Source organism: Heptranchias perlo, chromosome 24, assembly GCF_035084215.1.
Source record: "Heptranchias perlo isolate sHepPer1 chromosome 24, sHepPer1.hap1, whole genome shotgun sequence".
Lineage (NCBI taxonomy): Eukaryota > Metazoa > Chordata > Chondrichthyes > Hexanchiformes > Hexanchidae > Heptranchias > Heptranchias perlo.
Window position 1 is genome coordinate 47954280 of NC_090348.1, and position 27247 is coordinate 47981526.

At 52.7% G+C, this 27247-nt stretch overlaps 1 protein-coding gene across 1 annotated transcript in view; it reads right to left on the reverse strand.

Annotated features, from left to right (window-relative positions):
• Nucleotides 1-1802: 1802 nt before the first annotated feature.
• LOC137341772 (src substrate cortactin-like) overlaps nucleotides 1803-27247 on the reverse strand; it is a 51866-nt gene continuing 26421 nt past the window's right edge. Inside the window, 11 exon segments of the mRNA XM_068005264.1 lie at nucleotides 1803-1939; nucleotides 5163-5231; nucleotides 10370-10487; nucleotides 12282-12482; nucleotides 14862-14905; nucleotides 14908-15009; nucleotides 17667-17736; nucleotides 20155-20175; nucleotides 20177-20211; nucleotides 20790-20900; nucleotides 21774-21898. Of these exon segments, the coding sequence (XP_067861365.1) occupies nucleotides 1803-1939; nucleotides 5163-5231; nucleotides 10370-10487; nucleotides 12282-12482; nucleotides 14862-14905; nucleotides 14908-15009; nucleotides 17667-17736; nucleotides 20155-20175; nucleotides 20177-20211; nucleotides 20790-20900; nucleotides 21774-21898 (1033 nt within the window).

Genomic DNA, 27247 nt, shown 5'->3' on the forward strand with positions numbered 1-27247 from the left:
AAATCTTTGAGCTGTGGGGACATCCCACTAGGAACTGGTCCCTCACTCAGTTCACATACAGGTATCATCACCAGATGCCAGAGGTGAAAGTTCAGTGTAACTCAGTTCCCCACGGGGTTTAATTCAACAAAATATAATCCAGAAAGTGTTAAACCAGCTGTGTGAACTGCTGCCAAATCCTGTTGTGTTCCCTCCCAGTCTGGAGATGGGCTGTAACTGTACTGATCCAGTGGTCGGGTTTATGGGATAACACGGGCTCTTGTCACCTCTCCAGAGGACTCGGAATACTTCACTGAGTATGGTCAGGGACAAGGCTGAGGATTAACACGACAGGAATGAAGGGAGAAATCAGAGGAAATGTTTTCACACAGGTCATTAGAACATCGAATGCTGCACAAGGGGGAGAGACTGGAACATTACTTCAAAAGGAAGTGGATGAGGGTTTGAACATTTATTTATTTAGCGTATGTCGAGTCAGCGTATAATTCCAGAGCATCAGCGAGCGAAGCACACAGGCCCCCCGATAGTTTCACTAGTGAACATGATTCAACGACGTGGGACGTGCTTTGTATTTGTTCACAAAGGCTCCCAGGGTGAAGGTTTGAGGCGCACTGTCCCCGGTCCAGTTCAAAAGCGGCTGAGAAATGCCCAACTGTAACCTGGTGTGGTGTCCTGGTTGATGGGCTTTAGGGCCGGAGACGATACGGTGATTTATAGGGACATCTGCCGTCCACTCTTCACACCAGCGAGTTAATGAGGAAAAGTCAATGGAATGAGGAAAGCTTGACCATGGTGCATGTCCCGACCAGAGCAGCACTGTTGGTGGATGGAACAAATCGGAGTCAATTGGAAACGTGATTTTATCATGGAGTCTATTCACCAATTTTGCTGCTGCGTCTGATCGAGGAAGATGTGGGAGGAACAGGAACTCTGGGAGCCTGTAGGCCGCAACGTGCCTGATACAAGACGCGTGGTTTACACACAATCGAATATCCACCAGCTTTAGTGTGTGGTGAGTGAGGCCAGATGGGAGCTCAATATTCCACAACTGGGTAGCAGAGCACGAGAGCGGAGAAGCTTTTTCCCTTCGTTGAGGGTTCTATAACAAGGGGACATGGATTCAAGGTAAAAGGCGGGAGGTTTAGAGGGGATTTGAGAAAGAACTTTTTCACCCAGAGGGTGGTTGGAGTCTGGAACTCACTGCCTGAAAGGGTTGTGGAGGCAGGAACCCTCACAACATTCAAGAAGCATTTGGATGAGCACTTGAAATGCCATAGCATACAAGGCTACGGACCAAATGCTGGAATATGGGATTAGAGTAGACAGGGCTGATGGCCGGCGCGGACACGATGGGCCGAAGGGCCTCTATCCGTGCTGTATAACTCTATGACTCTATGAGATTCAAGTGGAGGAGTTTGTTCCCCAGGCAGAGCCAGCAAGTTTGGTGATTCAGTTAGTTTTTGAAAAGGAAGAATATAAAAAGATACGGGGAAAGGGCAGGGAACGGGATTAGAACAGAAACAGCACTAGCACAGAGCGATGGGCTGAATGGCCACTTTCTGTGCTGCGATCTCCGTGTCGGTATGGAGAAAAGGCAAAGAAATAAGACAAGTGACTGTTTGAATCAAGGCAACAGCAGAATTCAGGTTTCACTTGGGTCTTGGGTGAGGCAAGAGAAATATTATTTTTGCTCGGCAGGTAAAAAATAATTAAAAATCATAAAAATGTGTAAATTCAGTGTCTGAAGATTTGGTATCCACGGCAGGTGGGCGAGGTCAAACTCCAATCCGATTGGTCAGCGCTCACTGCGTCAGCTGCACGTAATTGGCTGGGAAGAGGCCAGTTTTCCCGTTGCACTGCCCCCGCCACCAGCCCTCGTCAATCATCTCGATGTTGGTGACGATGTCATCGGGGTCAAAGGAGATCTCATCATCGCCCTCTGCAACACCAAGAGAATCAGTGATCAATATCAATGGTCCGAGCCGGACAATCCCGGGGGAGAGTCCGGACAATCCCTGGGCAGAGCCGAATACTCCCAGGACCAGGGCCCCGACAATCCCGGGACCGGGGCCCCGACAATCCCAAGACCGGGGCCCCGACGCTCCCGGGGGAGAGTCCGGACAATCCCAAGACCGGAGCCACGACGCTCCCGGGGCAGAGTCCGGACAATCCCAAGACCGGAGCCCCGACGCTCCCGGGGGAGAGTCCGGACAATCCCAAGACCAGAGCCCCGACGCTCCCGGAGCAGAGTCCGGACAATCCCGGGACCGGAGCCCCGACGCTCCCGGGGCAGAGTCCGGACAATCCCAAGACCGGAGCCCCGACGCTCCCGGGGCAGAGTCCGGACAATCCCAAGACCGGAGCCCCGACGCTCCCGGGGCAGAGTCCGGACAATCCCAAGACCGGAGCCCCGACGCTCCCGGGGGAGAGTCCGGACAATCCTGGGACCGGGGCCCCGACGCTCCCGGGGGAGAGTCCGGACAATCCCGGGACCGGGGCCCCGACGCTCCCGGGGCAGAGTCCGGACAATCCCGGGACCGGGGCCCCGACGCTCCCGGGGCAGAGTCCGGACAATCCCGGGACCGGGGCCCCGACGCTCCCGGGGCAGAGTCCAGACAATCCCGGGACCGGAGCCCCGACGCTCCCGGGGCAGAGTCCGGACAATCCCGGGACCGGGGCCCCAACGCTCCCGGGGGAGAGTCCGGACAATCCTGGGACCGGGGCCCCGACGCTCCCGGGGCAGAGTCCGGACAATCCCGGGACCCCGACGCTCCCGGGGCAGAGTCCGGACAATCCCGGGACCGGGGCCCCGACGCTCCCGGGGCAGAGTCCGGACAATCCCGGGACCGGGGCCCCGACGCTCCCGGGGCAGAGTCCGGACAATCCCGGGACCGGGGCCCCGACGCTCCCGGGGGAGAGTCCGGACAATCCCGGGACCGGAGCCCCGACGCTCCCGGGGCAGAGTCTGGACAATCCCAGGACCGGAGCCCCGACGCTCCCAGGACCGGTCCGGATTTGCATTTATATATCGTGCCTTCCCTGACCTCAGGACATCCCAAGGAGCCTCACAGCCTGTGAAGGACTTTTTGAAGTGTGGTCGCTGTTGTAATGTAGGAAAAATGGCAGCCAATTTGCACACAGCAAGATCCCACAAACACCAATGTGATACATAACCAGATAATGTGCTTTTAGTTGAGATAAATATTGGACACTGGGGAGAACTCCCCTGCTCTTCAAAATAGTGGCAAGTGATCTTTTTCTCCACCCGAGAGGGCAGACGGGGCCTCGGTTTAACGTCTCATCCAATAGTGCACCACTCCCTCAGTACTATGTCTGCCTAGAGTGGGACTTGAACCCACAATCTCTCTGCCTCAGAGGCAAGAGCGCCACGGCTGACACCTGCGGATATCACGGAGGATGGGGTGGACCAGGGAGTGTTATAATGGGGAGTAGTGAGTAATAACGTTAGTTATGAGGACTGGGAGTGTAACAGGGATATGGTGAACATGCAGGACACCTGTTGCAGGTGTCGAACTGTGTAAGGCTGACACGCTGCCCCCAATTGTACTCTGATTGGCGGGATGTGACAAGCGGAGATCCCCAGGGATCTGTGCTGAGGTCTCAGCTTTTCACCATATTTATTAATGACTTGGATGAAGGAATAGAGAGTTGTATAATCTAAGTTTGCAGATGACACTAAGTTAGGAGGCCCAGTAAGTTGTGTAGATGGGAGCAAGTTACAAAGGGACAGTGACAGATGAAGTGAGTGGGCAAAACTGTGACAGATGGAGTTGAATGTGGGGAAGGGTGAGGTTATTATCCAATTTGGATCTGAGAGAGACAAATCAGAATATTTTCTTATTGTGGAGCGAGTAGGAGCTGTGGAGGAGCAGAGAGATTTGGGTGTCCAGGTAAACAAATCACTAAAAGGTAGAAAAAGTTAGCAAAAATGCTAATGGAATGTTGGCCTTTATCTCGAGGGGGCTGGAATATAAAGTGAGGAATTGATGCTTCAGTTGTACAGAGTCCTGGTCAGACCCCATCTGGAGACTGGCTTCAGTTCAGGAAGGATATATTGGCCTTGGAGGGAGTGCAGTGCAGATTCACCAGAATGATACCAGGGCTAAAAGGGTTAAATTATGAGGATCAGTTACACAGACGAGGCCTGTATTCCCTTGAGTTTAGAAGATTAAGGGGTGATTCAATTGAGGTGTTTGAAATGATAAAAGGAATCATAGCAGTAGGAGATGGCCATTCAGTCCCTCGAGTCTGTTCTGCCATTCAATTAGATCATGGCTGATCTGTATCTTAACTCCATTTATCTGCCTTTGCTCCATATCCTATATTGCTCTTACCAAGCAAAGATCTATCAAACTCAGTTTTGAAATTTTCAATTGACCCCCAGCCTCAACAGCTTTTTGGGGGAGAGAGTTCCAGATTTCCACTCCCCTTTGTGCTTCCTGACATCACCCCTGAACGGCCGAGCTCTAATTTTAAGGTTCTGCCCCCTTGTTCTGGACTCCCCCCACCGGAGGAAGGAGTTTCCCTCTATCCACCCGAGCAAATCCTTTCATCATCTTAAAATGTCATTTAGATCACCCCTTAATCTTCTAAACTCGAGGGAATACAGGCCTCGTCTGTGTGACCTGTCCTCATAATTTAACCCTGTAAGCCCTGGTATCATTCTAGTGAAATGATTGGAATCCAGAACAAGGGGGCACAATCTTAAAATTAGAGCCAGGCCGTTCAGGAGTGAAATCAGGAAGCACTTTTTCACACGAAGGGTAGTGGAAATCTGGAACTCTCTCCCCCAAAGGCTGTGGACGCTGGGGGTCAATTGAAATTTTCAAGACTGAGATCGATAGATTTTTGTTGGGTATCGAGGGATATGGAGCAAAGGTGAGCAATGAGGAACGATATCAGCGATGATCTAATTGAATGGCAGAACAGGTTCGAAGGGGCTGAACGGCCTCCTCCTGTTCCTATGTTTCCCATCCAGGCAGCCGGCTGACAGGAGGTGCAGAGGACGATTGTCAGACACCTGGGAACAGGCATCCTGCCCACACACTACGTCAGGGACCGGGGAGAGGAAGCTCAGGAGGAGGGATCTGTGACAAAATAGATTGGCTACCAATTGCATTTAATATTCATCGTTGACCCACCTCCTTGGTAATCGTACAAAGCCACTGCTGTCACACCAGCATTCGCAACATCGTAAATATTCTCCGCACCTATCGACAAATTGCAACGGAAAGATTTTTAGGAACAGGTTGAGGCCAAGAACCCGAATTTTGATGATTTCAACCCGACCTTCTCCCAATCACACCTTCCCACCGTCTCCCCATAGCCCCCAATCACACCTTCTCCCCATATCCCCCAATCACACCTTCCCACCGTCTCCCCATATCCCCCAATCACACCTTCCCACCGTCTCCCCATATCCCCCAATCACACCTTCTCCCCATATCCCCCAATCACACCGACCCACCTTCTCCCCATATCCCCCAATCACACCGACCCACCTTCTCCCCATAACCCCCAATCACACCTTCCCACCTTCTCCCCATATCCCCCAATCACACCGACCCACCTTCTCCCCATAACCCCCAATCACACCTTCCCACCTTCTCCCCATATCCCCCAATCACACCGACCCACCTTCTCCCCATATCCCCCAATCACACCTTCCCACCTTCTCCCCATATCCCCCAATCACACCTTCCCACCTTCTCCCCATATCCCCCAATCACACCGACCCACCTTCTCCCCATATCCCCCAATCACACCTTCTCCCCATATCCCCCAATCACACCTTCTCCCCATATCCCCCAATCACACCTTCTCCCCATATCCCCCAATCACACCTTCCCCCCATATCCCCCAATCACACCTTCCCACCTTCTCCCCACATCTCCCAATCACACCTACCCACCTTCTCCCCATATCCCCCAATCACACCAACCCACCTTCTCCCCATATCCCCCAATCACACCAACCCACCTTCTCCCCATATCCCCCAATCACACCTTCTCCCCATATCCCCCAATCACACCTTCTCCCCATATCCCCCAATCACACCTTCTCCCCATATCCCCCAATCACACCTTCTCCCCATATCCCCCAATCACACCTTCTCCCCATATCCCCCAATCACACCTTCTCCCCATATCCCCCAATCACACCTTCTCCCCATATCCCCCAATCACACCTTCTCCCCATATCCTCCAATCACACCTTCTCCCCATATCCCCCAATCACACCTTCTCCCCATATCCCCCAATCACACCTTCTCCCCATATCCCCCAATCACACCTTCTCCCCATATCCCCCAATCACACCTTCTCCCCATATCCCCCAATCACACCTTCTCCCCATATCCCCCAATCACACCTTCTCCCCATATCCCCCAATCACACCTTCGCCCCATCTCCCCCAATCACACCTTCTCCCCATATCCCCCAATCACACCTTCTCCCCATATCCCCCAATCACACCTTCTCCCCATCTCCCCCAATCACACCTTCTCCCCATCTCCCCCAATCACACCTTCTCCCCATATCCCCCAATCACACCTTCTCCCCATATCCCCCAATCACACCTTCTCCCCATCTCCCCCAATCACACCTTCTCCCCATCTCCCCCAATCACACCTTCTCCCCATCTCCCCCAATCACACCTTCTCCCCAAATCACACCTTCTCCCCATATCCTCCAATCACACCTTCTCCCCATATCCCCCAATCACACCTTCTCCCCATATCCCCCAATCACACCTTCTCCCCATATCCCCCAATCACACCTTCTCCCCATATCTCCCAATCACACCTTCTCCCCATATCTCCCAATCACACCTTCTCCCCATATCCCCCAATCACACCTTCTCCCCATATCCCCCAATCACACCTTCTCCCCATATCCCCCAATCACACCTTCTCCCCATATCTCCCAATCACACCTTCTCCCCATATCCCCCAATCACACCTTCTCCCCATATCCCCCAATCACACCTTCTCCCCATCTCCCCCAATCACACCTTCTCCCCATCTCCCCCAATCACACCTTCTCCCCATCTCCCCCAATCACACCTTCTCCCCATCTCCCCCAATCACACCTTCTCCCCATCTCCCCCAATCACACCTTCTCCCCATATCCCCCAATCACACCTTCCCACATTCTCCCCATATCCCCCAATCACACCTTCCCCCCATATCCCCCAATCACACCTTCTCCCCATATCCCCCAATCACACCTTCTCCCCATATCCCCCAATCACACCTTCTCCCCATATTCCCCAATCACACCTTCTCCCCATATCCCCCAATCACACCTTCTCCCCATATCCCCCAATCACACCTTCTCCCCATATCCCCCAATCACACCTTCTCCCCATATCCCCCAATCACACCTTCTCCCCATATCCCCCAATCACACCTTCTCCCCATATCCCCCAATCACACCTACCCACCTTCTCCCCATATCTCCCAATCACACCTTACCACCTTCTCCCCATATCCCCCAATCACACCTTCCCACCTTCTCCCTATATCCCCCAATCACACCTTCCCACCTTCTTGCCATATCCCCCAATCACACCTTCCCACCTTCTCCCCATATCCCCCAATCATACCTTCCCACCTTCTCCCCATATCCCCCAATCACACCTTCTCCCCATATCCCCCAATTATACCGACCCACCTTCTCCCCATATCCCCCAATCATACCTTCCCACCTTCTCCCCATATCCCCCAATCACACCTTCTCCCTATATCCCCCAATCACACCTACCCACCTTCTCCCCATATCCCCCAATCCCACCTTCTCCCCATATCCCCCAATCACACCTACCCACCTTCTCCCCATATCCCCCAATCACACCTTCTCCCCATATCCCCCAATCACACCTTCCCACCTTCTCCCCATATCTCCCAATCACACCTTCTCCCCATATCCCCCAATCACACCTTCTCCCCATATCGCCAATCACACCTTCCCACCTTCTCCCCATATCTCCCAATCACACCTTCTCCCCATATCTCCCAATCACACCTTCTCCCCATATCCCCCAATCACACCTTCTCCCCATATCCCCCAATCACACCTTCTCCCCATATCCCCCAATCACACCTTCTCCCCATATCCCCCAATCACACCTTCTCCCCATATCCCCCAATCACACCTTCTCCCCATATCTCCCAATCACACCTTCTCCCCATCTCCCCCAATCACACCTTCTCCCCATCTCCCCCAATCACACCTTCTCCCCATCTCCCCCAATCACACCTTCTCCCCATCTCCCCCAATCACACCTTCTCCCCATCTCCCCCAATCACACCTTCTCCCCATCTCCCCCAATCACACCTTCTCCCCATCTCCCCCAATCACACCTTCTCCCCATCTCCCCCAATCACACCTTCTCCCCATCTCCCCCAATCACACCTTCTCCCCATCTCCCCCAATCACACCTTCTCCCCATCTCCCCCAATCACACCTTCTCCCCATCTCCCCCAATCACACCTTCTCCCCATCTCCCCCAATCACACCTTCTCCCCATATCTCCCAATCACACCTTCTCCCCATCTCCCCCAATCACACCTTCTCCCCATCTCCCCCAATCACACCTTCCCACATTCTCCCCATATCCCCCAATCACACCTTCTCCCCATATCCCCCAATCACACCTTCTCCCCATATCCCCCAATCACACCTTCTCCCCATATCCCCCAATCACACCTTCTCCCCATATCCCCCAATCACACCTTCTCCCCATATCCCCCAATCACACCTTCTCCCCATATCCCCCAATCACACCTTCTCCCCATATCCCCCAATCACACCTTCTCCCCATATCCCCCAATCACACCTTCTCCCCATATCCCCCAATCACACCTTCTCCCCATATCCCCCAATCACACCTACCCACCTTCTCCCCATATCTCCCAATCACACCTTACCACCTTCTCCCCATATCCCCCAATCACACCTTCCCACCTTCTCCCCATATCCCCCAATCACACCTTCCCACCTTCTCCCCATATCCCCCAATCACACCTTCTCCCCATATCCCCCAATTATACCGACCCACCTTCTCCCCATATCCCCCAATCATACCTTCCCACCTTCTCCCCATATCCCCCAATCACACCTTCTCCCTATATCCCCCAATCACACCTACCCACCTTCTCCCCATATCCCCCAATCCCACCTTCTCCCCATATCCCCCAATCACACCTACCCACCTTCTCCCCATATCCCCCAATCACACCTTCTCCCCATATCCCCCAATCACACCTTCCCACCTTCTCCCCATATCTCCCAATCACACCTTCTCCCCATATCCCCCAATCACACCTTCTCCCCATATCGCCAATCACACCTTCCCACCTTCTCCCCATATCTCCCAATCACACCTTCTCCCTATATCCCCCAATCACACCTACCCACCTTCTCCCCATATCCCCCAATCACACCTTCTCCCCATATCCCCCAATCACACATACCCATCTTCTCCCTATATCTCCCAAACACACCTACCCACCTTCTCCCCATATCCCCCAATCACACCTTCCCACCTTCTCCCCACATACCCCAATTATACCTACCCACCTTCTCCCCATATCCCCCAATCACACATACCCATCTTCTCCCTATATCTCCCAAACACACCTTCCCACCTTCTCCCCATATCCCCCAATTATACCTACCCACCTTCTCCCCATATCCCCCAATCACACCTACCCACCTTCTCCCCATATCCCCCAATCACACCTTCCCACCTTCTCCCCATATCCCCCAATCACACCTTCCCACCTTCTCCCCATATCCCCCAATTATACCTACCCACCTTCTCCCCATATCCCCCAATCACACCTACCCACCTTCTCCCCATATCCCCCAATCACACCTTCCCACCTTCTCCCCATATCCCCCAATCACACCTACCCACCTTCCCAGCTTCTCCCCATATCCCCCAATCTCACAAACATTTAATCTCCTTCCATAGCCCATGTACTCTCTCCCCTTTCATGGTCTCTACTCGCCCATTTAATCTCCTGATGGAAAGTTCTGTATTAAAACTCCATGAAACCCCAACGGGAATCAAGCAAATCCCAGGATCCATCTCCACATCTCCACAATTGAACCCTGACCTGCTGCCCTCCAAAACCATTCCCTCCCTCCTCCCACCAGCATCAACAGGACATGAACCATTGTACCACTGAGTATTTAATTATCTCGTTCTGCACCTCCAACCCATTCCCAACCAGATATCTATCCAGCTCCTTTTTGACAGAGTTATTCCACAAAGCACGATTCCACAGCACATTATCACTAAAAAACAGCCCACGTTACAGCCGTTGGATGGGGCCTCTCACCAGGATTGGGCGTTCCCGTTCCTCGAACTGGCTCCAGCTCCTCGTATTCTCCCTGATTCTCGACGTCCTCCTTGGCGATTGTATCTGAAATATCTTCATAGTCTCCTTCATCCACCACCTGGAATGAGAAGAACAGCAGCCAAGCAGGCAGTGTAATTAAATCTAGGAGTCAGCTGCTCTCGGCCAGGCAGGCAGTAAAGGGCCGCTGCACCTGGCTGTACTGGGTGACGGAGGGGAGAACCCACTCGTGCTTCCTACTCCTGCCCAGTGACCGTGTGGATTTACGTGAGGACAGGGTTGGCCTGAGCTGTGGTCCCCACTCAATGGTCACCTGGTTCACCGATACTCAGAAGGCTGAGCAGACCACCCAAAGTCAGCGAGGACCTTCTTTAAATATGCAGATCAGGGTCCGATGACGTCACCTGGCCTGAGCCTGAAGATCAGTCAGGACCCATCGGGACAAAGGAGTGGCCACAACTGGTACATTTTACAATTTCCTTTGTGGGGCCAAGAAGAGCAAGAGTCCCACTCTGGGCCTCACAAGAGAAAGTTTCGGCTTCCCCTGCCTTTCACCACCCCCCCACCTTCCCCCCCTTACCCCCCATCCCCCCCCTCCTTACCCTCTCCCCACAGCAGTCCGATTTTCCAAAGTTCGGCAGCAGTTTCCTGATCTGATCAGGCCAGTCAATGAGACCCAGGAGTTCAAGTAGCCCCGGGGCCTGTTATCTGCAGTGATGGGTCAGTTTACAGCTCACCCCACCACCCACCTGCCTGCCTGCCCTATACCAGGCCAAAGTTAAAAATCAGGGCCCAAGTGCCTAGCCCCCTGAATGAGGGACGCACCATCGGGTCAGGTTCGGGTGGGAAGCCGGTGCCAAGGGAATCAGACCCCGGCAATAGTCAGCGCCCACGGGTAAAGAGAGGGAATCTGTCAATGGATCACAAGCAGCGAGGAATGGATCACCAGATCCCACTCAGGCCGTAATCAACATTGCCTCACACGGGGGAGGTTCCCCCAGATCAGCGGGTAGGATCGCAGAAACCTCCGGGCCCAAAGCGCCCAGCGATTGGGCAGCTCCCTCACCAGACACTCTGCCCGACCCAATATTCCGGGATTCATCACCTGCAGATCCAGGAGACTCTCCCCTCGTGTCTCCCCCAACATTTGATCAGTTCCATGATCACACTGCATGGAACGGGAATGAATTGATGAGTCCAAAGGGAGCCAGAAAAAACACGACCGAAGGTTGGTGTATGTACACTGAGAGGGTCAGCATTGCAAGACACCAAACCAGTTCACCTCACAGTCCAACAGGAACGATATTCACAGCTGACACGACTGAAATATTTTACACAAAGAAATCAAAAAAAAATTCTTCCACCATTTCTGGTGAGGAAAGCATCAGTTTCCCATCTCAGGTAGAACTCCCAGGGGCAGGTACAGAGCAAAGCTCCCTCTACACTGTCCCATCAAACACTCCCAGGGCAGGTACAGCATGGGTTAGATACAGAGTAAAGCTCCCTCTACACTGTCCCATCAAACACTCCCAGGGCAGGTACAGGGTCAGATACAGAGTAAAGCTCCCTCTACACTGTCCCATCAAACACTCCCAGGGCAGGTACAGGGTTAGATACAGAGTGAAGCTCCCTCTAAGCCGGCCCTTTAGCCAGGTGCCAGTACTGGAGGATTAGAGCTTTTCTCCATTTCCCAAAGCTGCCATTCTGTGGTTTTCTAAGTGCCGAATTAGGGGTGTATTGTGCTGGGTTACCGTGGTGACTGGTAGCTTCGTTGTGACTCCCCAAAATTATTTCACTGGAAACATTATTTTACAGAGAAAACTTTGGAAAAGACACAGGAGATATCTCAGTATTGGTCCTGGTTCAATGACTGCCGTTCAGGAGGATCCATTACCTCACGGTAAGCTTCTGGATTATCATAGACTGGGGCTTGATCTGGTTCCGGCTCCGGTTCCGGCTCTGGCTCCGGTTCCGGCTCCGGCTCCTTCACTGTTTTTTGACCTCGGCTCCGAGGCACTGGCGGGAGATGTTGTGTTCTCTCAGGTTCCGGGATTCCCGGCGCTGACTCCGCCTCGTTCTCCTGCTCCACTCGCTCCTGTGAACGAAGAAGAGGTCAAGGGTCAGAGTGGGAACCTTTTAACCAGACTGCACCAGTTCCCATCTCGTCTTTTCCCCTTTGTTTCCTGTTACGGATCCAATTTTGGATCCAATTTGCCACATTTCCCTGTATCCCATGGGCTTTTACCTTTCTGACCAGTCTGCCATGTGGGACCTTGTCAAATGCCTTAATAAAATCCATGTAGACAACATCCACTGCACTACCCTCATCAACCCTCCTTGTCACTTCCTCAAAGAATTCAATCAGATTTGTAAGGCATGACCTTCCCTGAACAAATCCATGCTGACTATCCCTGATTAAACCATGCCTTTCCAAGTGACAGTTTATCCTATCTCTCAGAATTGATTCTATTAGTTTGCCCACCACCGAGGTAAGATTGACCGACCTATAATTGTTCGGCCTTTCCCTCGTACCCTTTTTAAACAATGGTGCTACGTTTGCAGTCTTCCAGTCCTCCGGTACCTCCCCTGTATCGAGTGAGGATTGGAAAATGATCCTCAGAGCATCCGCTATTTCCTCCCTGGCTTCCTTCAATAGCCCAGGAAACAATCCATCCGGCCCTGGTGACTTATCAACTTTCAAGGATTCCAGTCCCTCGAGTACTTCCTCTCTCGTTATGTTTACCTTATCCAATATTTCACACCTCTCCTCTTTAACTACTACGTCCGGATCATCCCTTTCCTTTGTGAATACGGAGACAAAATATTCATTTAAAACCCTACCCACATCCTCTGCTTCGACACACAAGTTACCCTTATCATCCCTGATTGGTCCCACCTTTTCCTTAGCTATCCTCTTGTTCTTAATGTACTGATAAAACATCTTTGGTTTTCTTTAATCTTACTAGCTAATATTTTTTCATGCCCTCTCTTTGCTTTCCTTATTTCCTTTTTTACATCATCCCTGTACTTTCTATAGTCCTCTCGGCTTTCTGCAGTATTTAGTTTTCTGTGACAGTCAGAAGCTTTCTTTTTCTGCTTTATCTTGCCCCGTATACTTCCAGACAACCTAAATTTGGCAGTGCCACCCTTTTTCTTTGAGGGGACGTGTCTGCAATGTACCCGTAGAATTTCACTTTTTAGTGCCTCCCACTGGCTTGCCACTGATTTCTCCTCAAGTAGTTGTGTCCAGTCCACTTCTGCCAAATCACCTCTTAGTTCTGTAAAATTTGCCTTCCCCCAATTTAAAACATTTACTCCTGACTGAACTCTGTCCTTTTCCATAATAATACTAAAACTAACTGAATTGTGGTCACTATCCCCAATATGGTCGCCCACTGTCACTTCACCCACTGGCCCATCTTCATTTCCCAGGTTCAAGGTTCAAGTACTACTCCAGAGACCTGAGCACATAATCCAGGCTGACACTCCCATTGCAGTACCGGGGGATCGCCGCGCTGCCGGGGGGAGCGCCGCGCTCTCGGAGGGGCGGCGCCGGGGGAGCGCCGCGCTCTCGGAGGGGGGCGGCGCCGGGGGGAGCGTCGCGCTCTCGGAGGGGCGGCGCCGGGGGAGCGTCGCGCTCTCGGAGGGGCGGCGCCGGGGGGAGCGTCGCGCTCTCGGAGGGGCGGCGCCGGGGGAGCGTCGCGCTCTCGGAGGGGCGGCGCCGGGGGAGCGTCGCGCTCTCGGAGGGGCGGCGCCGGGGGAGCGTCGCGCTCTCGGAGGGGCGGCGCCGGGGGGAGCGTCGCGCTCTCGGAGGGGCGGCGCCGGGGGAGCGTCGCGCTGTCGGAGGGGCGGCGCCGGGGGGGAGCGTCGCGCTGTCGGAGGGGCGGCGCCGGGGGAGCGTCGCGCTGTCGGAGGGGCGGCGCCGGGGGGAGCGTCGCGCTGTCGGAGGGGCGGCGCGGGGGAGCGTCGCGCTCTCGGAGGGGCGGCGCCGGGGGAGCGTCGCGCTGTCGGAGGTGCCGTCTTTTAGGTGGGACATTAAACCGAGGCCTGTCTGCTCTCTCCGGCGGGTGTAAAAGATCCCACGGCCTTTGCATGATCTTGTGTTGTCGGTAAGTATCGTTTCTCTAATAAATTTATAAGCAAAAAGACTCCTTGTCTCAAACTCTCAATTCCTGGCACAGAGACACAGGTCCAAACATGTCTTGAGCAGTGTTTACCAACACAGGTAAAGATTGGTCCACAGCAAGAGGTGAGGGGCCAGGCAGCTGCCAATCCCAGACTGGATCGAGGCAGTAAACTCATTCCAACGAGGGGCTGGGGGGTCGAGCCCTGTGATGACACACGGCCCCAAGTGGGTCCAGTGATCCAGGGGGTTACCCGCTGGCATTCAGAGCCCCCCGGACTCACCTGTTGCTTCCTGTCCCCCCACATCTCCCCACCCCACCCACCCCCTCCCCCCCACCCCCTCCCTCACCTGCTGTTTCCTGTGTGCCTCCTCCCGCTCCTGTTTCTCTCGGTTTGTCTCCGGGCCCGTTCCTCCTCCGCTCTCTTCTTGTTTTCCTCCTCAGTGGCTTTGGCCATGTTCTCAAACCTCGCCTTCAGACTGCTCGCACCACTGCTAGCTACAGGGAGAGGGGAGGGGGGGGGGGGGGAGGGGGAGGGCGAAGAGAGGGGGAGGGGGAGGGGGAGGGGGAGGGGGAAGGGGAGGGGGAAGGGGAAGGGGAGGGGGAAGGGGAGGGGGAAGGGGAGGGGGAGGGGGAGGGGGAGGGGGAGGGGGAGGGGGAGGGGGAAGGGGAGGGGGAAGGGGAGGGGGAAGGGGAGGGGGAGGGGGAGGGGGAGGGGGAGGGGGAGGGGGAGGGGGGAAGGGGAGGGGGAAGGGGAGGGGGAAGGGGAGGGGGAAGGGGAGGGGGAGGGGGAAGGGGAGGGGGAAGGGGAGGGGGAAGGGGGAGGGGGGAAGAGAGGGAGGGGGGGGGAAGAGAGGGAGGGGGGGGGAAGAGAGGGAGGGGGGGGAAGAGAGGGAGGGGGGGGAGGAAGAGAGGGAGGGGGGGGGAAGAGAGGGAGGGGGGGGGAAGAGAGGGAGGGGGGGAAGAGAGGGAGGGGGGGGAAGAGAGGGAGGGGGGGAAGAGAGGGAGGGGGGGGAAGAGAGGGAGGGGGGGGGAAGAGAGGGAGGGGGGGAAGAGAGGGAGGGGGGGAAGAGAGGGAGAAGAGAGGGAGGGGGGGGAAGAGAGGGAGGGGGGGAAGAGAGGGAGGGGGGGGGAAGAGAGGGAGGGGGGGGAAGAGAGGGAGGGGGGGGAAGAGAGGGAGGGGGGGGAAGAGAGGGAGGGGGGAAGAGAGGAGGGGGGGGAAGAGAGGGAGGGGGGGGAAGAGGGAGGGGGGGGAAGAGAGGGAGGGGGGGGAAGAGAGGGAGGGGGGGAAGAGAGGGAGGGGGGGAAGAGAGGGAGGGGGGGGAGAGAGGGAGGGGGAGGGGGAGAGGGAGAGGGTGACAGAGAGGATGGAGGGGAAAGGGAGAGAGAGAGACAGACAGAGAGAGACGAGGGAGAGAGTGTGACAGAGAAAGAGGGAGGGAGAGAGAGGGAGGGGGAGGAAGAGAGGGAGGGGAGGAAGAGAGGGAGGGGGGGAAGAGAGGAGGGGGGGAAGAGAGGGAGGGGGGGAAGAGAGGGAGGGGGGGGAAGAGAGGGAGGGGGGGAAGAGAGGGAGGGGGGGAAGAGAGGGAGGGGGGGGAAGAGAGGGAGGGGGGGAAGAGAGGGAGGGGGGGGAAGAGAGGGAGGGGGGGGGAAGAGAGGAGGGGGGGAAGAGAGGAGGGGGGGAAGAGAGGAGGGGGGAAGAGAGGGAGGGGGGGAAGTGAGGAGGGGGGGAAGAGAGGAGGGGGGGAAGAGAGGGAGGGGGGGGAAGAGAGGGAGGGGGGGGAGAGAGAGGAGGGGGGGAAGAGAGGGAGGGGGGGAAGAGAGGGAGGGGGGGGAAGAGAGGGAGGGGGGGGAAGAGAGGGAGGGGGGGGGAAGAGAGGGAGGGGGGGGAAGAGAGGGAGGGGGGGAAGAGAGGGAGGGGGGGAAGAGAGGGAGGGGGGGGAAGAGAGGGAGGGGGGGGAAGAGAGGGAGGGGGGGGAAGAGGGAGGGGGGGGAAGAGAGGGAGGGGGGGAAGAGAGGGAGGGGGGGAAGAGAGGGAGGGGGGGGAGAGGGAGGGGGGGGAAAAGAGGGAGAGAGGGAGGGGGGGGAAGAGAGGGAGGGGGGAAGAGGGGAGAGGGGGGAAGAGAGGGATGGAGGGGGAAAGGGAGAGAGAGAGAGACAGACAGAGAGAGACGGAGGGAGAGAGTGTGACAGAGAAAGAGGGAGGGAGGGAGGGAGGGAGGGAGAGGGAGAGGGAGAGAGAGAGAGAGAGAGAGAGAGAGAGAGAGAGAGAGAGAGAGAGAGAGAGAGAGAGAGGGAGGGAGGGCGAAGATAGAGAAAAACAGAGAGCGAGAGAAATCATACACAGGTATAGAGGGAGATTCAGGGAGAACAAACGACAAAGAGAAACAGAGGATGAGACAGAAAGAGAGAGGCAAAGTAAAGAGAAGAAAGATAAAGAAAGGGAGAGAGAAATGAAGAGAGAGAGAGAGAGAGAGAGAGACAGTTAGCAAAGCAGTGAGCACAGATTGAGGGACATTAACTGAGTGGCAAAGAAAAAATAAAAACAGCGGGCAGGGGGCGAGGCGAGGGGACGCTGGCAGGTAGGAGTTCCCATCCCCTTAATGTTTTGGAATTGAACACATTATAGATGTGGGGGAGAGAGTTACCGGGGAAGAGCATGAGCCCAGGGCTGAGTTACCTGGAGAACAGGCCCCGTGTGAACAGGCAGGAGCTCATCCGTATCGTGACCAGGAGCAGTCCAGGTTCAATCTCGGGGTCCACGCCGACTACCTGATCCCAGTACTGATGGTGCTAGAATTGCCTCAGTACCATGAGGGGGCGGTGGGTGATGGGCTCCAACTGCTGATCATTGGTACCCCCCGCTGGGAACAGCGAGTGTGTGGCCAGCGGGTAAGGACAGTGTCTGCTGCGTTACGATGTCTCCCTGTCTAGGCTCATGGGCTCCGTGGTAAGGTACTGGGTGATGGGGCGATGCCCATGGAACTGTACCCCTGTAAGGGGCAGTGCCTCCAGGAGAAAAGGGGCTTGTTTATCTTTGTCGCCCCAAAGGCCAGAAACAGCCTGGCAACATCTGGAGCGAGAGACTCCGTACTACCTGTAGCCATCAATCCGGGGGTGGGCTCCCGCAGCGAACGCCCACTCCCCCCACTTACCGGCTTCCACTGGCGTCGTCTTCTGGTAGGAGGAGGTCGGAGACTCCATCTCGGTGAAAGAGGCTGCGTTCTGCAACGTGAATCGGTCAAAGGTCAGCCAACAATCTAACCAGAGGGGAAGCAGCGACAGACCAGACAGACGCAGCCGAGCTACAGACAGCGTGCTGGGGAGGGGGGCAGAGAGAGGGTCCCCCAAGCAGCTCAGGGGTGTGTGATAATGGGAATGGACATTGACTCCAGCTCCAGAGCAGAGGCCGAGCGATCGGTTATCCTCCTGTACTCTGTCAGTAAACCCAAGGGAGAAAGAAAGTTCAGAGAAAATAATTGAGGGAGCAGTGGTGGGGGAGCGGGGGGGCGGGGGGGGAGCAGGGGGAGCGGGGGGGGGGGGGGAAAAAAGAGGTGGAGGGGTTTAAGAAATATGAATTAAAATACCAGGCGTGATGGTGCTGAGTGTGAGGGAATTCTCAGGTCCAATATTCCCGAGTTCTCACCCTCAGACCTTGGCCACGGCCCATAGGAGGCAGGGGTAATGGGCGGGGGGGGCAGTTACCCGATTGCAGCCGGTATCAGTTGCCCCCCGGGGGAACCCCATGTACCTGCAGCACACACGTCACAAGATGGGGTCAGATGAATAAAGCCTCGTTCCCGCTTCACCTTTTCCGTCTAGAATCTCACCCCTATTGTTCCCCTCCCCCATCACAGCATAAACATCCACCTGAACAAATAGGAGCGTAGGGACAGAAGGAGGCCATTCAGCCCCTCGAGCCTGTTCAATCAGATCGTGGCTGATCTCTACCTCAACTCCATTTACCCGCCTTTGCTCCCTATCCCTCAATACCCTCACCCAACAAAAATCTAGCGAACGCAGTCGTGAAAGCTCCAACTGTCCCCCCTGAATTCACAAATATTTGGGGGAGAGAGTTCCAGATTCCCACAACCCTTCCTGATTTCACTCCTGAACGGCCTGGCTCTAATTTTAAGGTCATGCCCCCTTGTTCTGGACTCCCCACCGGAGAGGAATAGTTTCTCCCTATCTAACTTATCAAATCCTTTAACCATCTTAAACACCTCCATTAGGTCACCCCTTAATCTTAATCTTCTAAACTCAAGGAATACAGGCCTAGTCTGTGCTACCTGTCCTCATAATTTAACCCTTTAAGCCCCAGTATCATTCTGGTGAATCTGCGCTGCACCCCCTCCAAGGCCAATATCTCCTTCCCGAGGTGCGGTGCCCAGAACTGAAGCCAGTCTCCAGATGGGGTCTGACCAGGACTCTGTACAACTGAAGCATCAATTCCTCCCCTTTTATATTCCAGCCTCCTCGAGATAAAGGCCAACATTCCATTAGCCTTTTTGATAACTTTTTCTACCCGTGCTCTAACCTTTTAGTGATTTGTTTACCTGGACACCCAAATCTCTCTGCTCCTCCACAGGCTCCTACTCTCTCCACAATAAGGAAAATATTCTGATTTGTTTTTCTCAGATCCAAAGTAGATGATAACCTCACCCTTCCCCACATTCAACTCCATCTGTCACAGTTTTGCCCACTCACTTCATCTGTCACTGTCCCTTTGTAACTTGTTCCCATCTACACAACTTACTGGGCCTCCTAACTTAGTGTCCATCTGCAAACTTAGATTATACAACTCTCTATTCCTTCATCCAAGTCATTAATAAATATGGTGAAAAGCTGAGACCTCAGCACAGATCCCTGGGGATCTCCGCTTGTCACATCCCGCTGGAGAACATTTCTTTCATCGTTAATCTCTGTCTCCTAGCTCCCAAATAATTTCCGATCCATGACACAAGGTGACCTCGGATTCAGTGTTTTGATAATATTCTCTTATGTGCGGGCTCAGTTTGACATCTCATTCGGCAGCGCAGCATCCCTCCAGTACCGAACAGGAGTGTCAGCTTAGGTCACATCTCAAGTCCTGGGGTGGGGCTCGAACACATGACCCTCAGAGGTGAGAGTCCCACCGACTGAGCCAAACTGACACTCAATGACTAACATGAATGACAATGAAGAAGAATTTAGAAAATTTACATAGACAGGAAGTATAAAATTGTACAAATTGGTGAATGACCATCGACAGACTTTTGCAGCCACAGCTGGTCGGTGCCGTGGAAAGGTTATTGCACCAATCCCGGCTGTCGGTGCCGAGGAAAGGTTATTTACACCAATCCCGGCTGTCGGTGCCGAGGAAAGGTTATTTACACCAATCCCGGCTGGTCATTGCCGTGTGTCAGAATAGTTGATGTCTCCAGTCTATTGAGGCACTGGGGGTGAAGGGTCAGGGTTTAAATGCAGGATATCAGCAAGGGGGAAGAGGAAAGGAGGTCAATCAGAAAGTTTGGGATTTGCAGTTTGTCAGAGGGAAGGAGGACGGAGGGAGGTGATCAGCTGGACGGGTCTGAGGCTGTGCGCTGCTTTGTTGCAAGAGAGTTGTGACACCTCTCATGGAGCTTAGAACCTTAAAGGGCCTACCTTGTCCATCCTGTCCTTCTGTAACTCCATATCGCCCACCAAAACCCTTGGCACAATCTACAGAAGGAGGGCGAATAACGAAGAGATGAAGCAAATCGTTACCAAGGCGAGCAGATTATTAACACAAGATATGATCCTTTTTGCCCCCCTCTGCCTCACCTCCTCTCGCGAGGGGCCTGATTCTCGTTGGGCAACCGTTCCACATTCACCCCCTGCTACCTCACCCGTCTGGCACCGAGCTACGTGACTGTGGTGTTGAATCAAAGTTGAGCTGGGCCCCATTCTCGCCCACTGTCCGCTCCCACACACTACTCCGGCAGGTCTCTCTGGATAGCGGCTGGGAGGGAGGCTGAAATTCCCTCCTCCATTCTGAGGCACTGGGGCTAATTGTGGTGCTCGGAGACTGGTTGACCCACCATGAACCATGGGGAAGGGGCTGTTTTCAGGGGTTCAGACAATAGCGACTGGCGTCCCACCCGATTTACAGCACAAGGGAAAATCTGGCCCAACCCCCAGTTATAACATGTTCCCCAACCTCCCCCCGGTATTATCTACACTGCGGGGGGGGGGGGGGGGGTTGCCAGAACCCCCTCCCTCCATTCACTCATTCCTACCTTCTCCACTCGCCCCCTCACCTGTCTGTGACTCATGAAGTGTCACCTCCTCCTTGTGATCCCAGCCGTGGGCAGTCTTATCCTGACGGTCCTTCTGTATTCCAAACTTTCCTCCAAAACCTTTCGCATAATCTGCAAGGCAACGGTAGAGAACTCACTCTCTTGGTGTGGAGGGGGCCGTTCTGGACAATCTCGGCCTCAGGTCGAGCCGTGCGGTCAGTCAGGTGAGTGGGGGGGTCGGTGAAGGTGGCTGGTGTTTGGGGGGTGAAACACTGAGATTTCAAGCCGGTGGGTGAAAGTCTCCTCCGTCAGCTGCATAAAGTGAGTTTGAGACACTCTCGCCCCAGGCTGCAGTGAGCTGGGCCACGGACACGGAACAGGTCATCAACTGGTGGCAACAACCGGAGAGACTTGTGCAGGGAATGGAACCAGAACATGGTGCAGAGAGGGGGGCTCGGTGAGAGGGGGGGGCTCGGTGAGAGGGGGTGGGGGGGGGGGGGGCTCGGTGAGAGGGGGGCTCGGTGAGAGGGGGAGGGGGGGGGGGCACACCTTTCCGTGAGTGGGGGGGGGACGGGGCGTCCCTTTTCCGTGAGGGGGGGGGGGGGACGGGGCGTGCCTTTCTGTGAGGGGGGGGGGGGAGGGGGACCCACCTTTCTGTGAGGGGGGGGGGGGGGGGGAGGGGACCCACCTTTCTGTGAGGGGGGGGGGGGGGGGGGGGGAGGGGGACCCACCTTTCTGTGAGGGGGGGGGGGGGGGAGGGGGACCCACCTTTCTGTGAGGGGGGGGGGGGGGGAGGGGGACCCACCTTTCTGTGAGGGGGGGGGGGGGGGACCCACCTTTCTGTGAGGGGGGGGGGAGGGGGACCCACCTTTCTGTGAGGGGGGGGGGAGGGGACCCACCTTTCTGTGAGGGGGGGGGGGGGAGGGGGACCCACCTTTCTGTGAGGGGGGGGGGGAGGGGGAAGAGGGGGACCCACCTTTCTGTGAGGGGGGGGAGGGGGACCACCTTTCTGTGACTCGTGTTTCTCAGTCACTCCTTTGTAATCGAATCCCAAAGCAGATTTATCCACCTTGTCCTTTTCAACTCCGTATTTCCCACCAAATCCTTTGGCATAATCTGAGGGAGATGAAAATATCACAGCATATCGAACCAGGGTTAAATACAGAGAGTATCACGCACCCGGGTAAATACAGAGAGTATCACACACCAGGGTAATTACAGAGAGTATCACACACCAGGGTAATTACAGAGAGTATCACACACCAGGGTAATTACAGAGAGTATCACACACCAGGGTAATTACAGAGAGTATCACACACCAGGGTAATTACAGAGAGTATCACACACCAGGGTAATTACAGAGAGTATCACACACCAGGGTAAATAGAGAGAGTATCACACACCAGGGTAAATAGAGAGAGTATCACACACCAGGGTAAATAGAGAGAGTATCACACACCAGGGTAAATAGAGAGAGTATCACACACCAGGGTAAATAGAGAGAGTATCACACACCAGGGTAAATACAGAGAGTATCACACACCAGGGTAAATTCAGAGAGTATCACACACCAGGGTAAATAGAGCTGGAGAAATGACTTTAAACCAATAAAACGGGAGGGGTCTCAGGCAGAAATAAAAATAGTCTAAAGATTAAAAAAATGGATGAGAGCAAAGTCCAGGTCATGAGTATTATTAAAGGTAATACAAATACTTCAGGTTCAGAAAAAAATATAGGAAGTAACAACAAAGTAACTGATAAAAATAAAACATTAGTGATAAAAAAACAAGGAAAGTGATTAGTTAAATTGTGTCTCTAAAATAACATCAGGGCAGAGGGCAGACAGGGTCTATTGCTCAATTAAAAGTTCTACACACGAATGCATGTAGCATAGGAAATAAAACAAGTGAATTCAAAGTGCAAATTCAGCTAAAAGAGTCTGATGTAGTGTCTGTCACTGAGACCTGGCTACAAGCTCGGTATGACTGGGAGCTAAATATTCCAGGTTATTAGGGCTTGAGAAAGGACAGGGAAATTGGAGAAGGAGGAGGAGCAGTGGTATTGATGAGGGATATTATTGTAGCATGAGAAAGAGGGAAATCAGAAAGTGTGAGCAGCAGTAGAAACCACGATGGGTAGAATTGAGGAATAGGTAAAGGATACAAATACATTCTAATATGATAGAATTCAATATTAGGTTTGAGAGGGAGAAGGGTTTAAATTTAGGTAAGGCTGAGGCACAAATTGACCACAAACAGACTGGGCAGAACTATTAACGGATAAAAGTATGGATGAAGAGTGGGAAGTGTTCAGAAAAGTATTTGGTAGAAGACAAGACCTGTACATACCCGTAAAAGGCAAGAGCTCGACTTGTGTAATTAAAACAATCTGGGTCAACAAGGGAAGTGGAGAGACAGAATAAAACTAAAAGAAAGAGTTTATACGAAGGCAAAGAACAGTAGAGATCCCACAGACTGGGAGAGAGATAAAGAACAGCAAAGGGATACAAAGAAAGTGATAAGAGCTGCAGAAAGGAATACGGGGAAAAGATTTCACAGGATATCAAGGGACAACATGAAAGGTTTTTACAAATATATGAAGAGAATGAGGGTGGTGAAGAGTATTGTGGCCCCTTAATGACGGACGCAGGTGATACTGTAATTGCAAATCAGGAAATGGCAGACTTAGTAAATAGTTACTTTGTTTCGTCTTCACAGTCGAGGATGAGGTTAAAATATCGGAAATACAAGGAAAACTAAAACTAAACGTTATGGGAGGTTAGGGAGGAAATTGCGGGTCCCCTAGCAGAGATATTTGATTCATCGACAGCTACAGGTGAGGTGCCTGAAGATTGGAGGGTAGCAAATGTTGTGCCTTTGTTTAAGAAGGGTGGCAGGGAAAAGCCTGGGAACTACAGACCAGTGAGCCTGACATCTGTAGTGGGTAAGTTGTTAGAGGGTATCTGAGGGACAGGATCTACAGGCATTTGGAGAGGCAGGGACTGATTAGAACAGTCAGCATGGTTTTGTGAGGAGGAAAATCATGTCTCACGAATTTGATTGAGATTTTTTGAAGGGGTAACCAAGAAGATAGATGAGGGCTGTGCAGTAGACGTGGTCTACATGGACTTTAGCAAAGCTTTGACAAGGTACCGCATGGTAGGTTGTTACATAAGGTTAAATCTCACGGGATCCAACGTGAGGTAGCCAATTGGATACAAAATTGGCTTGACGACAGAAGACAGAGGGTGTTGTGGAGGGTTGTTTTTCAAACTGGAGGCCTGTGACCAGCGGTGTGCCTCAGGGATCAGTGCTGGGGTCCGCTGTTATTTGTTATTTATATTAATGATTTGGATGAGGAATTTAGGAGGCATGGTTAGTAAGTTTGCAGATGACACCAAGATTGATGGCATTGTGGACAGTGAAGAAGGTTATCTAGATTGCAATGGGATCTTGATAAATTGGCCAGTGGCCGATGAATGGCAGATGGAGTTTAATTTAGAAAAATGTGAGGTGATGCATTTTGGTAGATCGAATCGGGCCAGGACCTACTCCGTTAATGGTAGGGCGTTGGGAGAGTTATAGAACAAAGATCTAGGAGTACAGGTTCATAGCTCCTTGAAAGTGGAGTCACAGGTGGATAGGGTGGTGAAGAAGGCATTCAGCATGCTTGGTTTCATGGTCAGACATTGAATACAGGAGTTGGGATGTACTGTTGAAGTTGTACAAGACATTAGTAAGGCCACACTTGGAATACTGTGTACAGTTCTGGTCACTCTATATAGAAAGGTATTATTAAACTAGAAAGAGTGCAGAAAAGATTTACTAGGATGCTACCGGGACTTGATGGTTTGACTTATAGGGAGAGGTTGGATAGACTGAGACTTTTTTCCCTGGAGAGTAGGAGGTTTAGGGGTGATCTTATAGAAGTCTATAAAATAATAAGGGGCATAGATAAGGTAGATAGTCAAAATCTTTTCCCAAAGCTAGGGAGTCTATAACAAGGGGGCATAGATTTAAGGTGAGAGGGGAGAGATACAAAGGGTCCAGAGGGGCAATTTTTCACTCAAAGGGTGGTGAGTGTCTGGAACGAGCTGCCAGAGGCAGTAGTAGAGGCGGGTACAATTTTGTCTTTTAAAAAGCATTTGGACAGTTACATGGGTAAGATGGGTATAGAGGGATATGGGCCAAGTGCAGGCAACTGGACTAGCTTCGTGGTATAAACTGGGGCGACATTGGACATGTTGGGCCGAAGGGCCTGTTTCCATGTTGTAAACTTCTATGATTCTAAATCCAGGGTACGAACTGACCAGATTCAATACAAGTAAAAAAATGGTGATGGTGAAACTAATGAGATTAAAGATGGAGAAATCTCCAGGACCCGATGGTTTTCACCCCAGGGGATTAAAGGAAGTTGGGAGGAAATGTATCCCAGGACGTTATGGGAGGTTAGGGAGGAAATTGCGGTCCCCTAGCAGAGATATTTGAATCATCCACCGCTACAGGTGAGGTGCCTGAAGATTGGAGGGTAGCAAATGTTGTGCCTTTGTTTAAGAAGGGCGGCAGGGAAAAGCCTGGGAACTACAGACCAGTGAGCCTGACATCTGTAGTGGGTAAGTTGTTAGAGGTATTCTGAGGGACAGGATCTACAGGCATTTGGAGAGGCAGGGACTAATTAGGAACAGTCAACATGGTTTTGTGAGAGGAAAATCATGTCTCACGAATTTGATTGAGTTTTTTGAAGGGGTAACCAAGAAGATAGATGAGGGCTGTGCAGTAGACGTGGTCTACATGGACTTCAGCAAAGCATTTGACAAGGTACCGCATGGTAGGTTGTTACATAAGGTTAAATCTCATGGATCCAAGGTGAGGTAGCCAATTGGATACAAAATTGGCTTGACGACAGAAGACAGAGGGTGGTTGTAGAGGGTTGTTTTTCAACTGGATGCCTGTGTCCAGCAGTGTGCCTCAGGGATCGGTGCTGGGTCCGCTGTTATTTGTTATTTATATTAATGATTTGGATGAGAATTTAGGAGGCATGGTTAGTAAGTTTGCAGATGACACCAAGATTGGTGGCATTGTGGACAGTGAAGAAGGTTATCTAGGATTGCAACGGGATCTTGATAAATTGGGGCCAGTGGGCCGATGAATGGCAGATGGAGTTTAATTTAGATAAATGTGAGGTGATGCATTTTGGCAGATCGAATCGGGCCAGGACCTACTCCGTTAATGGTAGGGCGTTGGGGAGAGTTATAGAACAAAGAGATCTAGGAGTACAGGTTCATAGCTCCTTGAAAGTGGAGTCACAGGTGGATAGGGTGGTGAAGAAGGCATTCAGCATGCTTGGTTTCATTGGTCAGAACATTGAATGTAGGAGTTGGGATATCTTGTTGAAGTTGTACAGGGCATTGGTGAGGCCACACTTGGAGTACTGTGTACAGTTCTGGTCACCCTATTATAGAAGGATATTATTAAACTAGAAAGAGTGCAGAAAAGATTTACTAGGATGCTGACCGGGACTTGATGGTTTGACTTACAGGGAGAGGTTAGACAGACCTGGGACTTTTTCCCTGGGAGAGTAGAGGGTTAAGGGTGATCTTATAGAAGTCCTATAAAATAATGAGGGGCATAGATAAGGTCGATAGTCAAAATCTTTTCCCAAAGGTAGGGGAGTCTATAACGAGGGGCACAGATTAAGGTGAGAGGGGAGAGATACAAAAGGGTCCAGAGGGGCAATTTTTTCACTCAAAGGGTGGTGAGTGTCTGGAAACGAGCTGCCAGAGGCAGTAGTAGAGGCGGGTACAATTTTGTCTTTAAAAAGCATTTGGACAGTTACATGTGTAAGATGGGTATAGAGGGATATGGGCCAAGTGCAGGCAATTGGGACTAGCTTAGTGGTATAAACTGGGCGACATGGACATGTTGGGCCGAAGGGCCTGTTTCCATGTTGTAAACTTCTATGATTCTAAATCCAGGGACGAACTGACCAGATTCAATACAAGTAAAAAAAATGGTGATGGTGAAACTAATGAGGTTAAAGATGAAGAATTCTCCAGACCCGATGGTTTTCACCCCAGGGGATTAAGGAAGTCGGGAGGAAATTGTCATGCTTTCGTCATGATCTTCCAAAACTCTCTCCATTTAGGAATTGTCCGCTTGGATTGGATGATTGCCAATGTTACTCAGTGTTTAAGAAGGGTAAGAGAGATAAACCAGGAAACTATCGGCCGATTAGTCTAATGTCACTTGTGGGGAAGTTACTAGAATCCATTAGGGACAGAGTGACTGAGCATTTGGACAAATATGAGCTGATCAGAGCGAGCCAGCGTGGATTTGTAAAGGGTAGGTCATGTTTACAAATCTAGTTGAATGTTTTGAGGGGGTAACTAACGTGGTAGATAAGGGAAGTGTCGATGGAAAGTATTTATATGGACTTCCAGAAGGTTCCACTTAAGAGACTGTTGCCAAAAATGAGAGCGA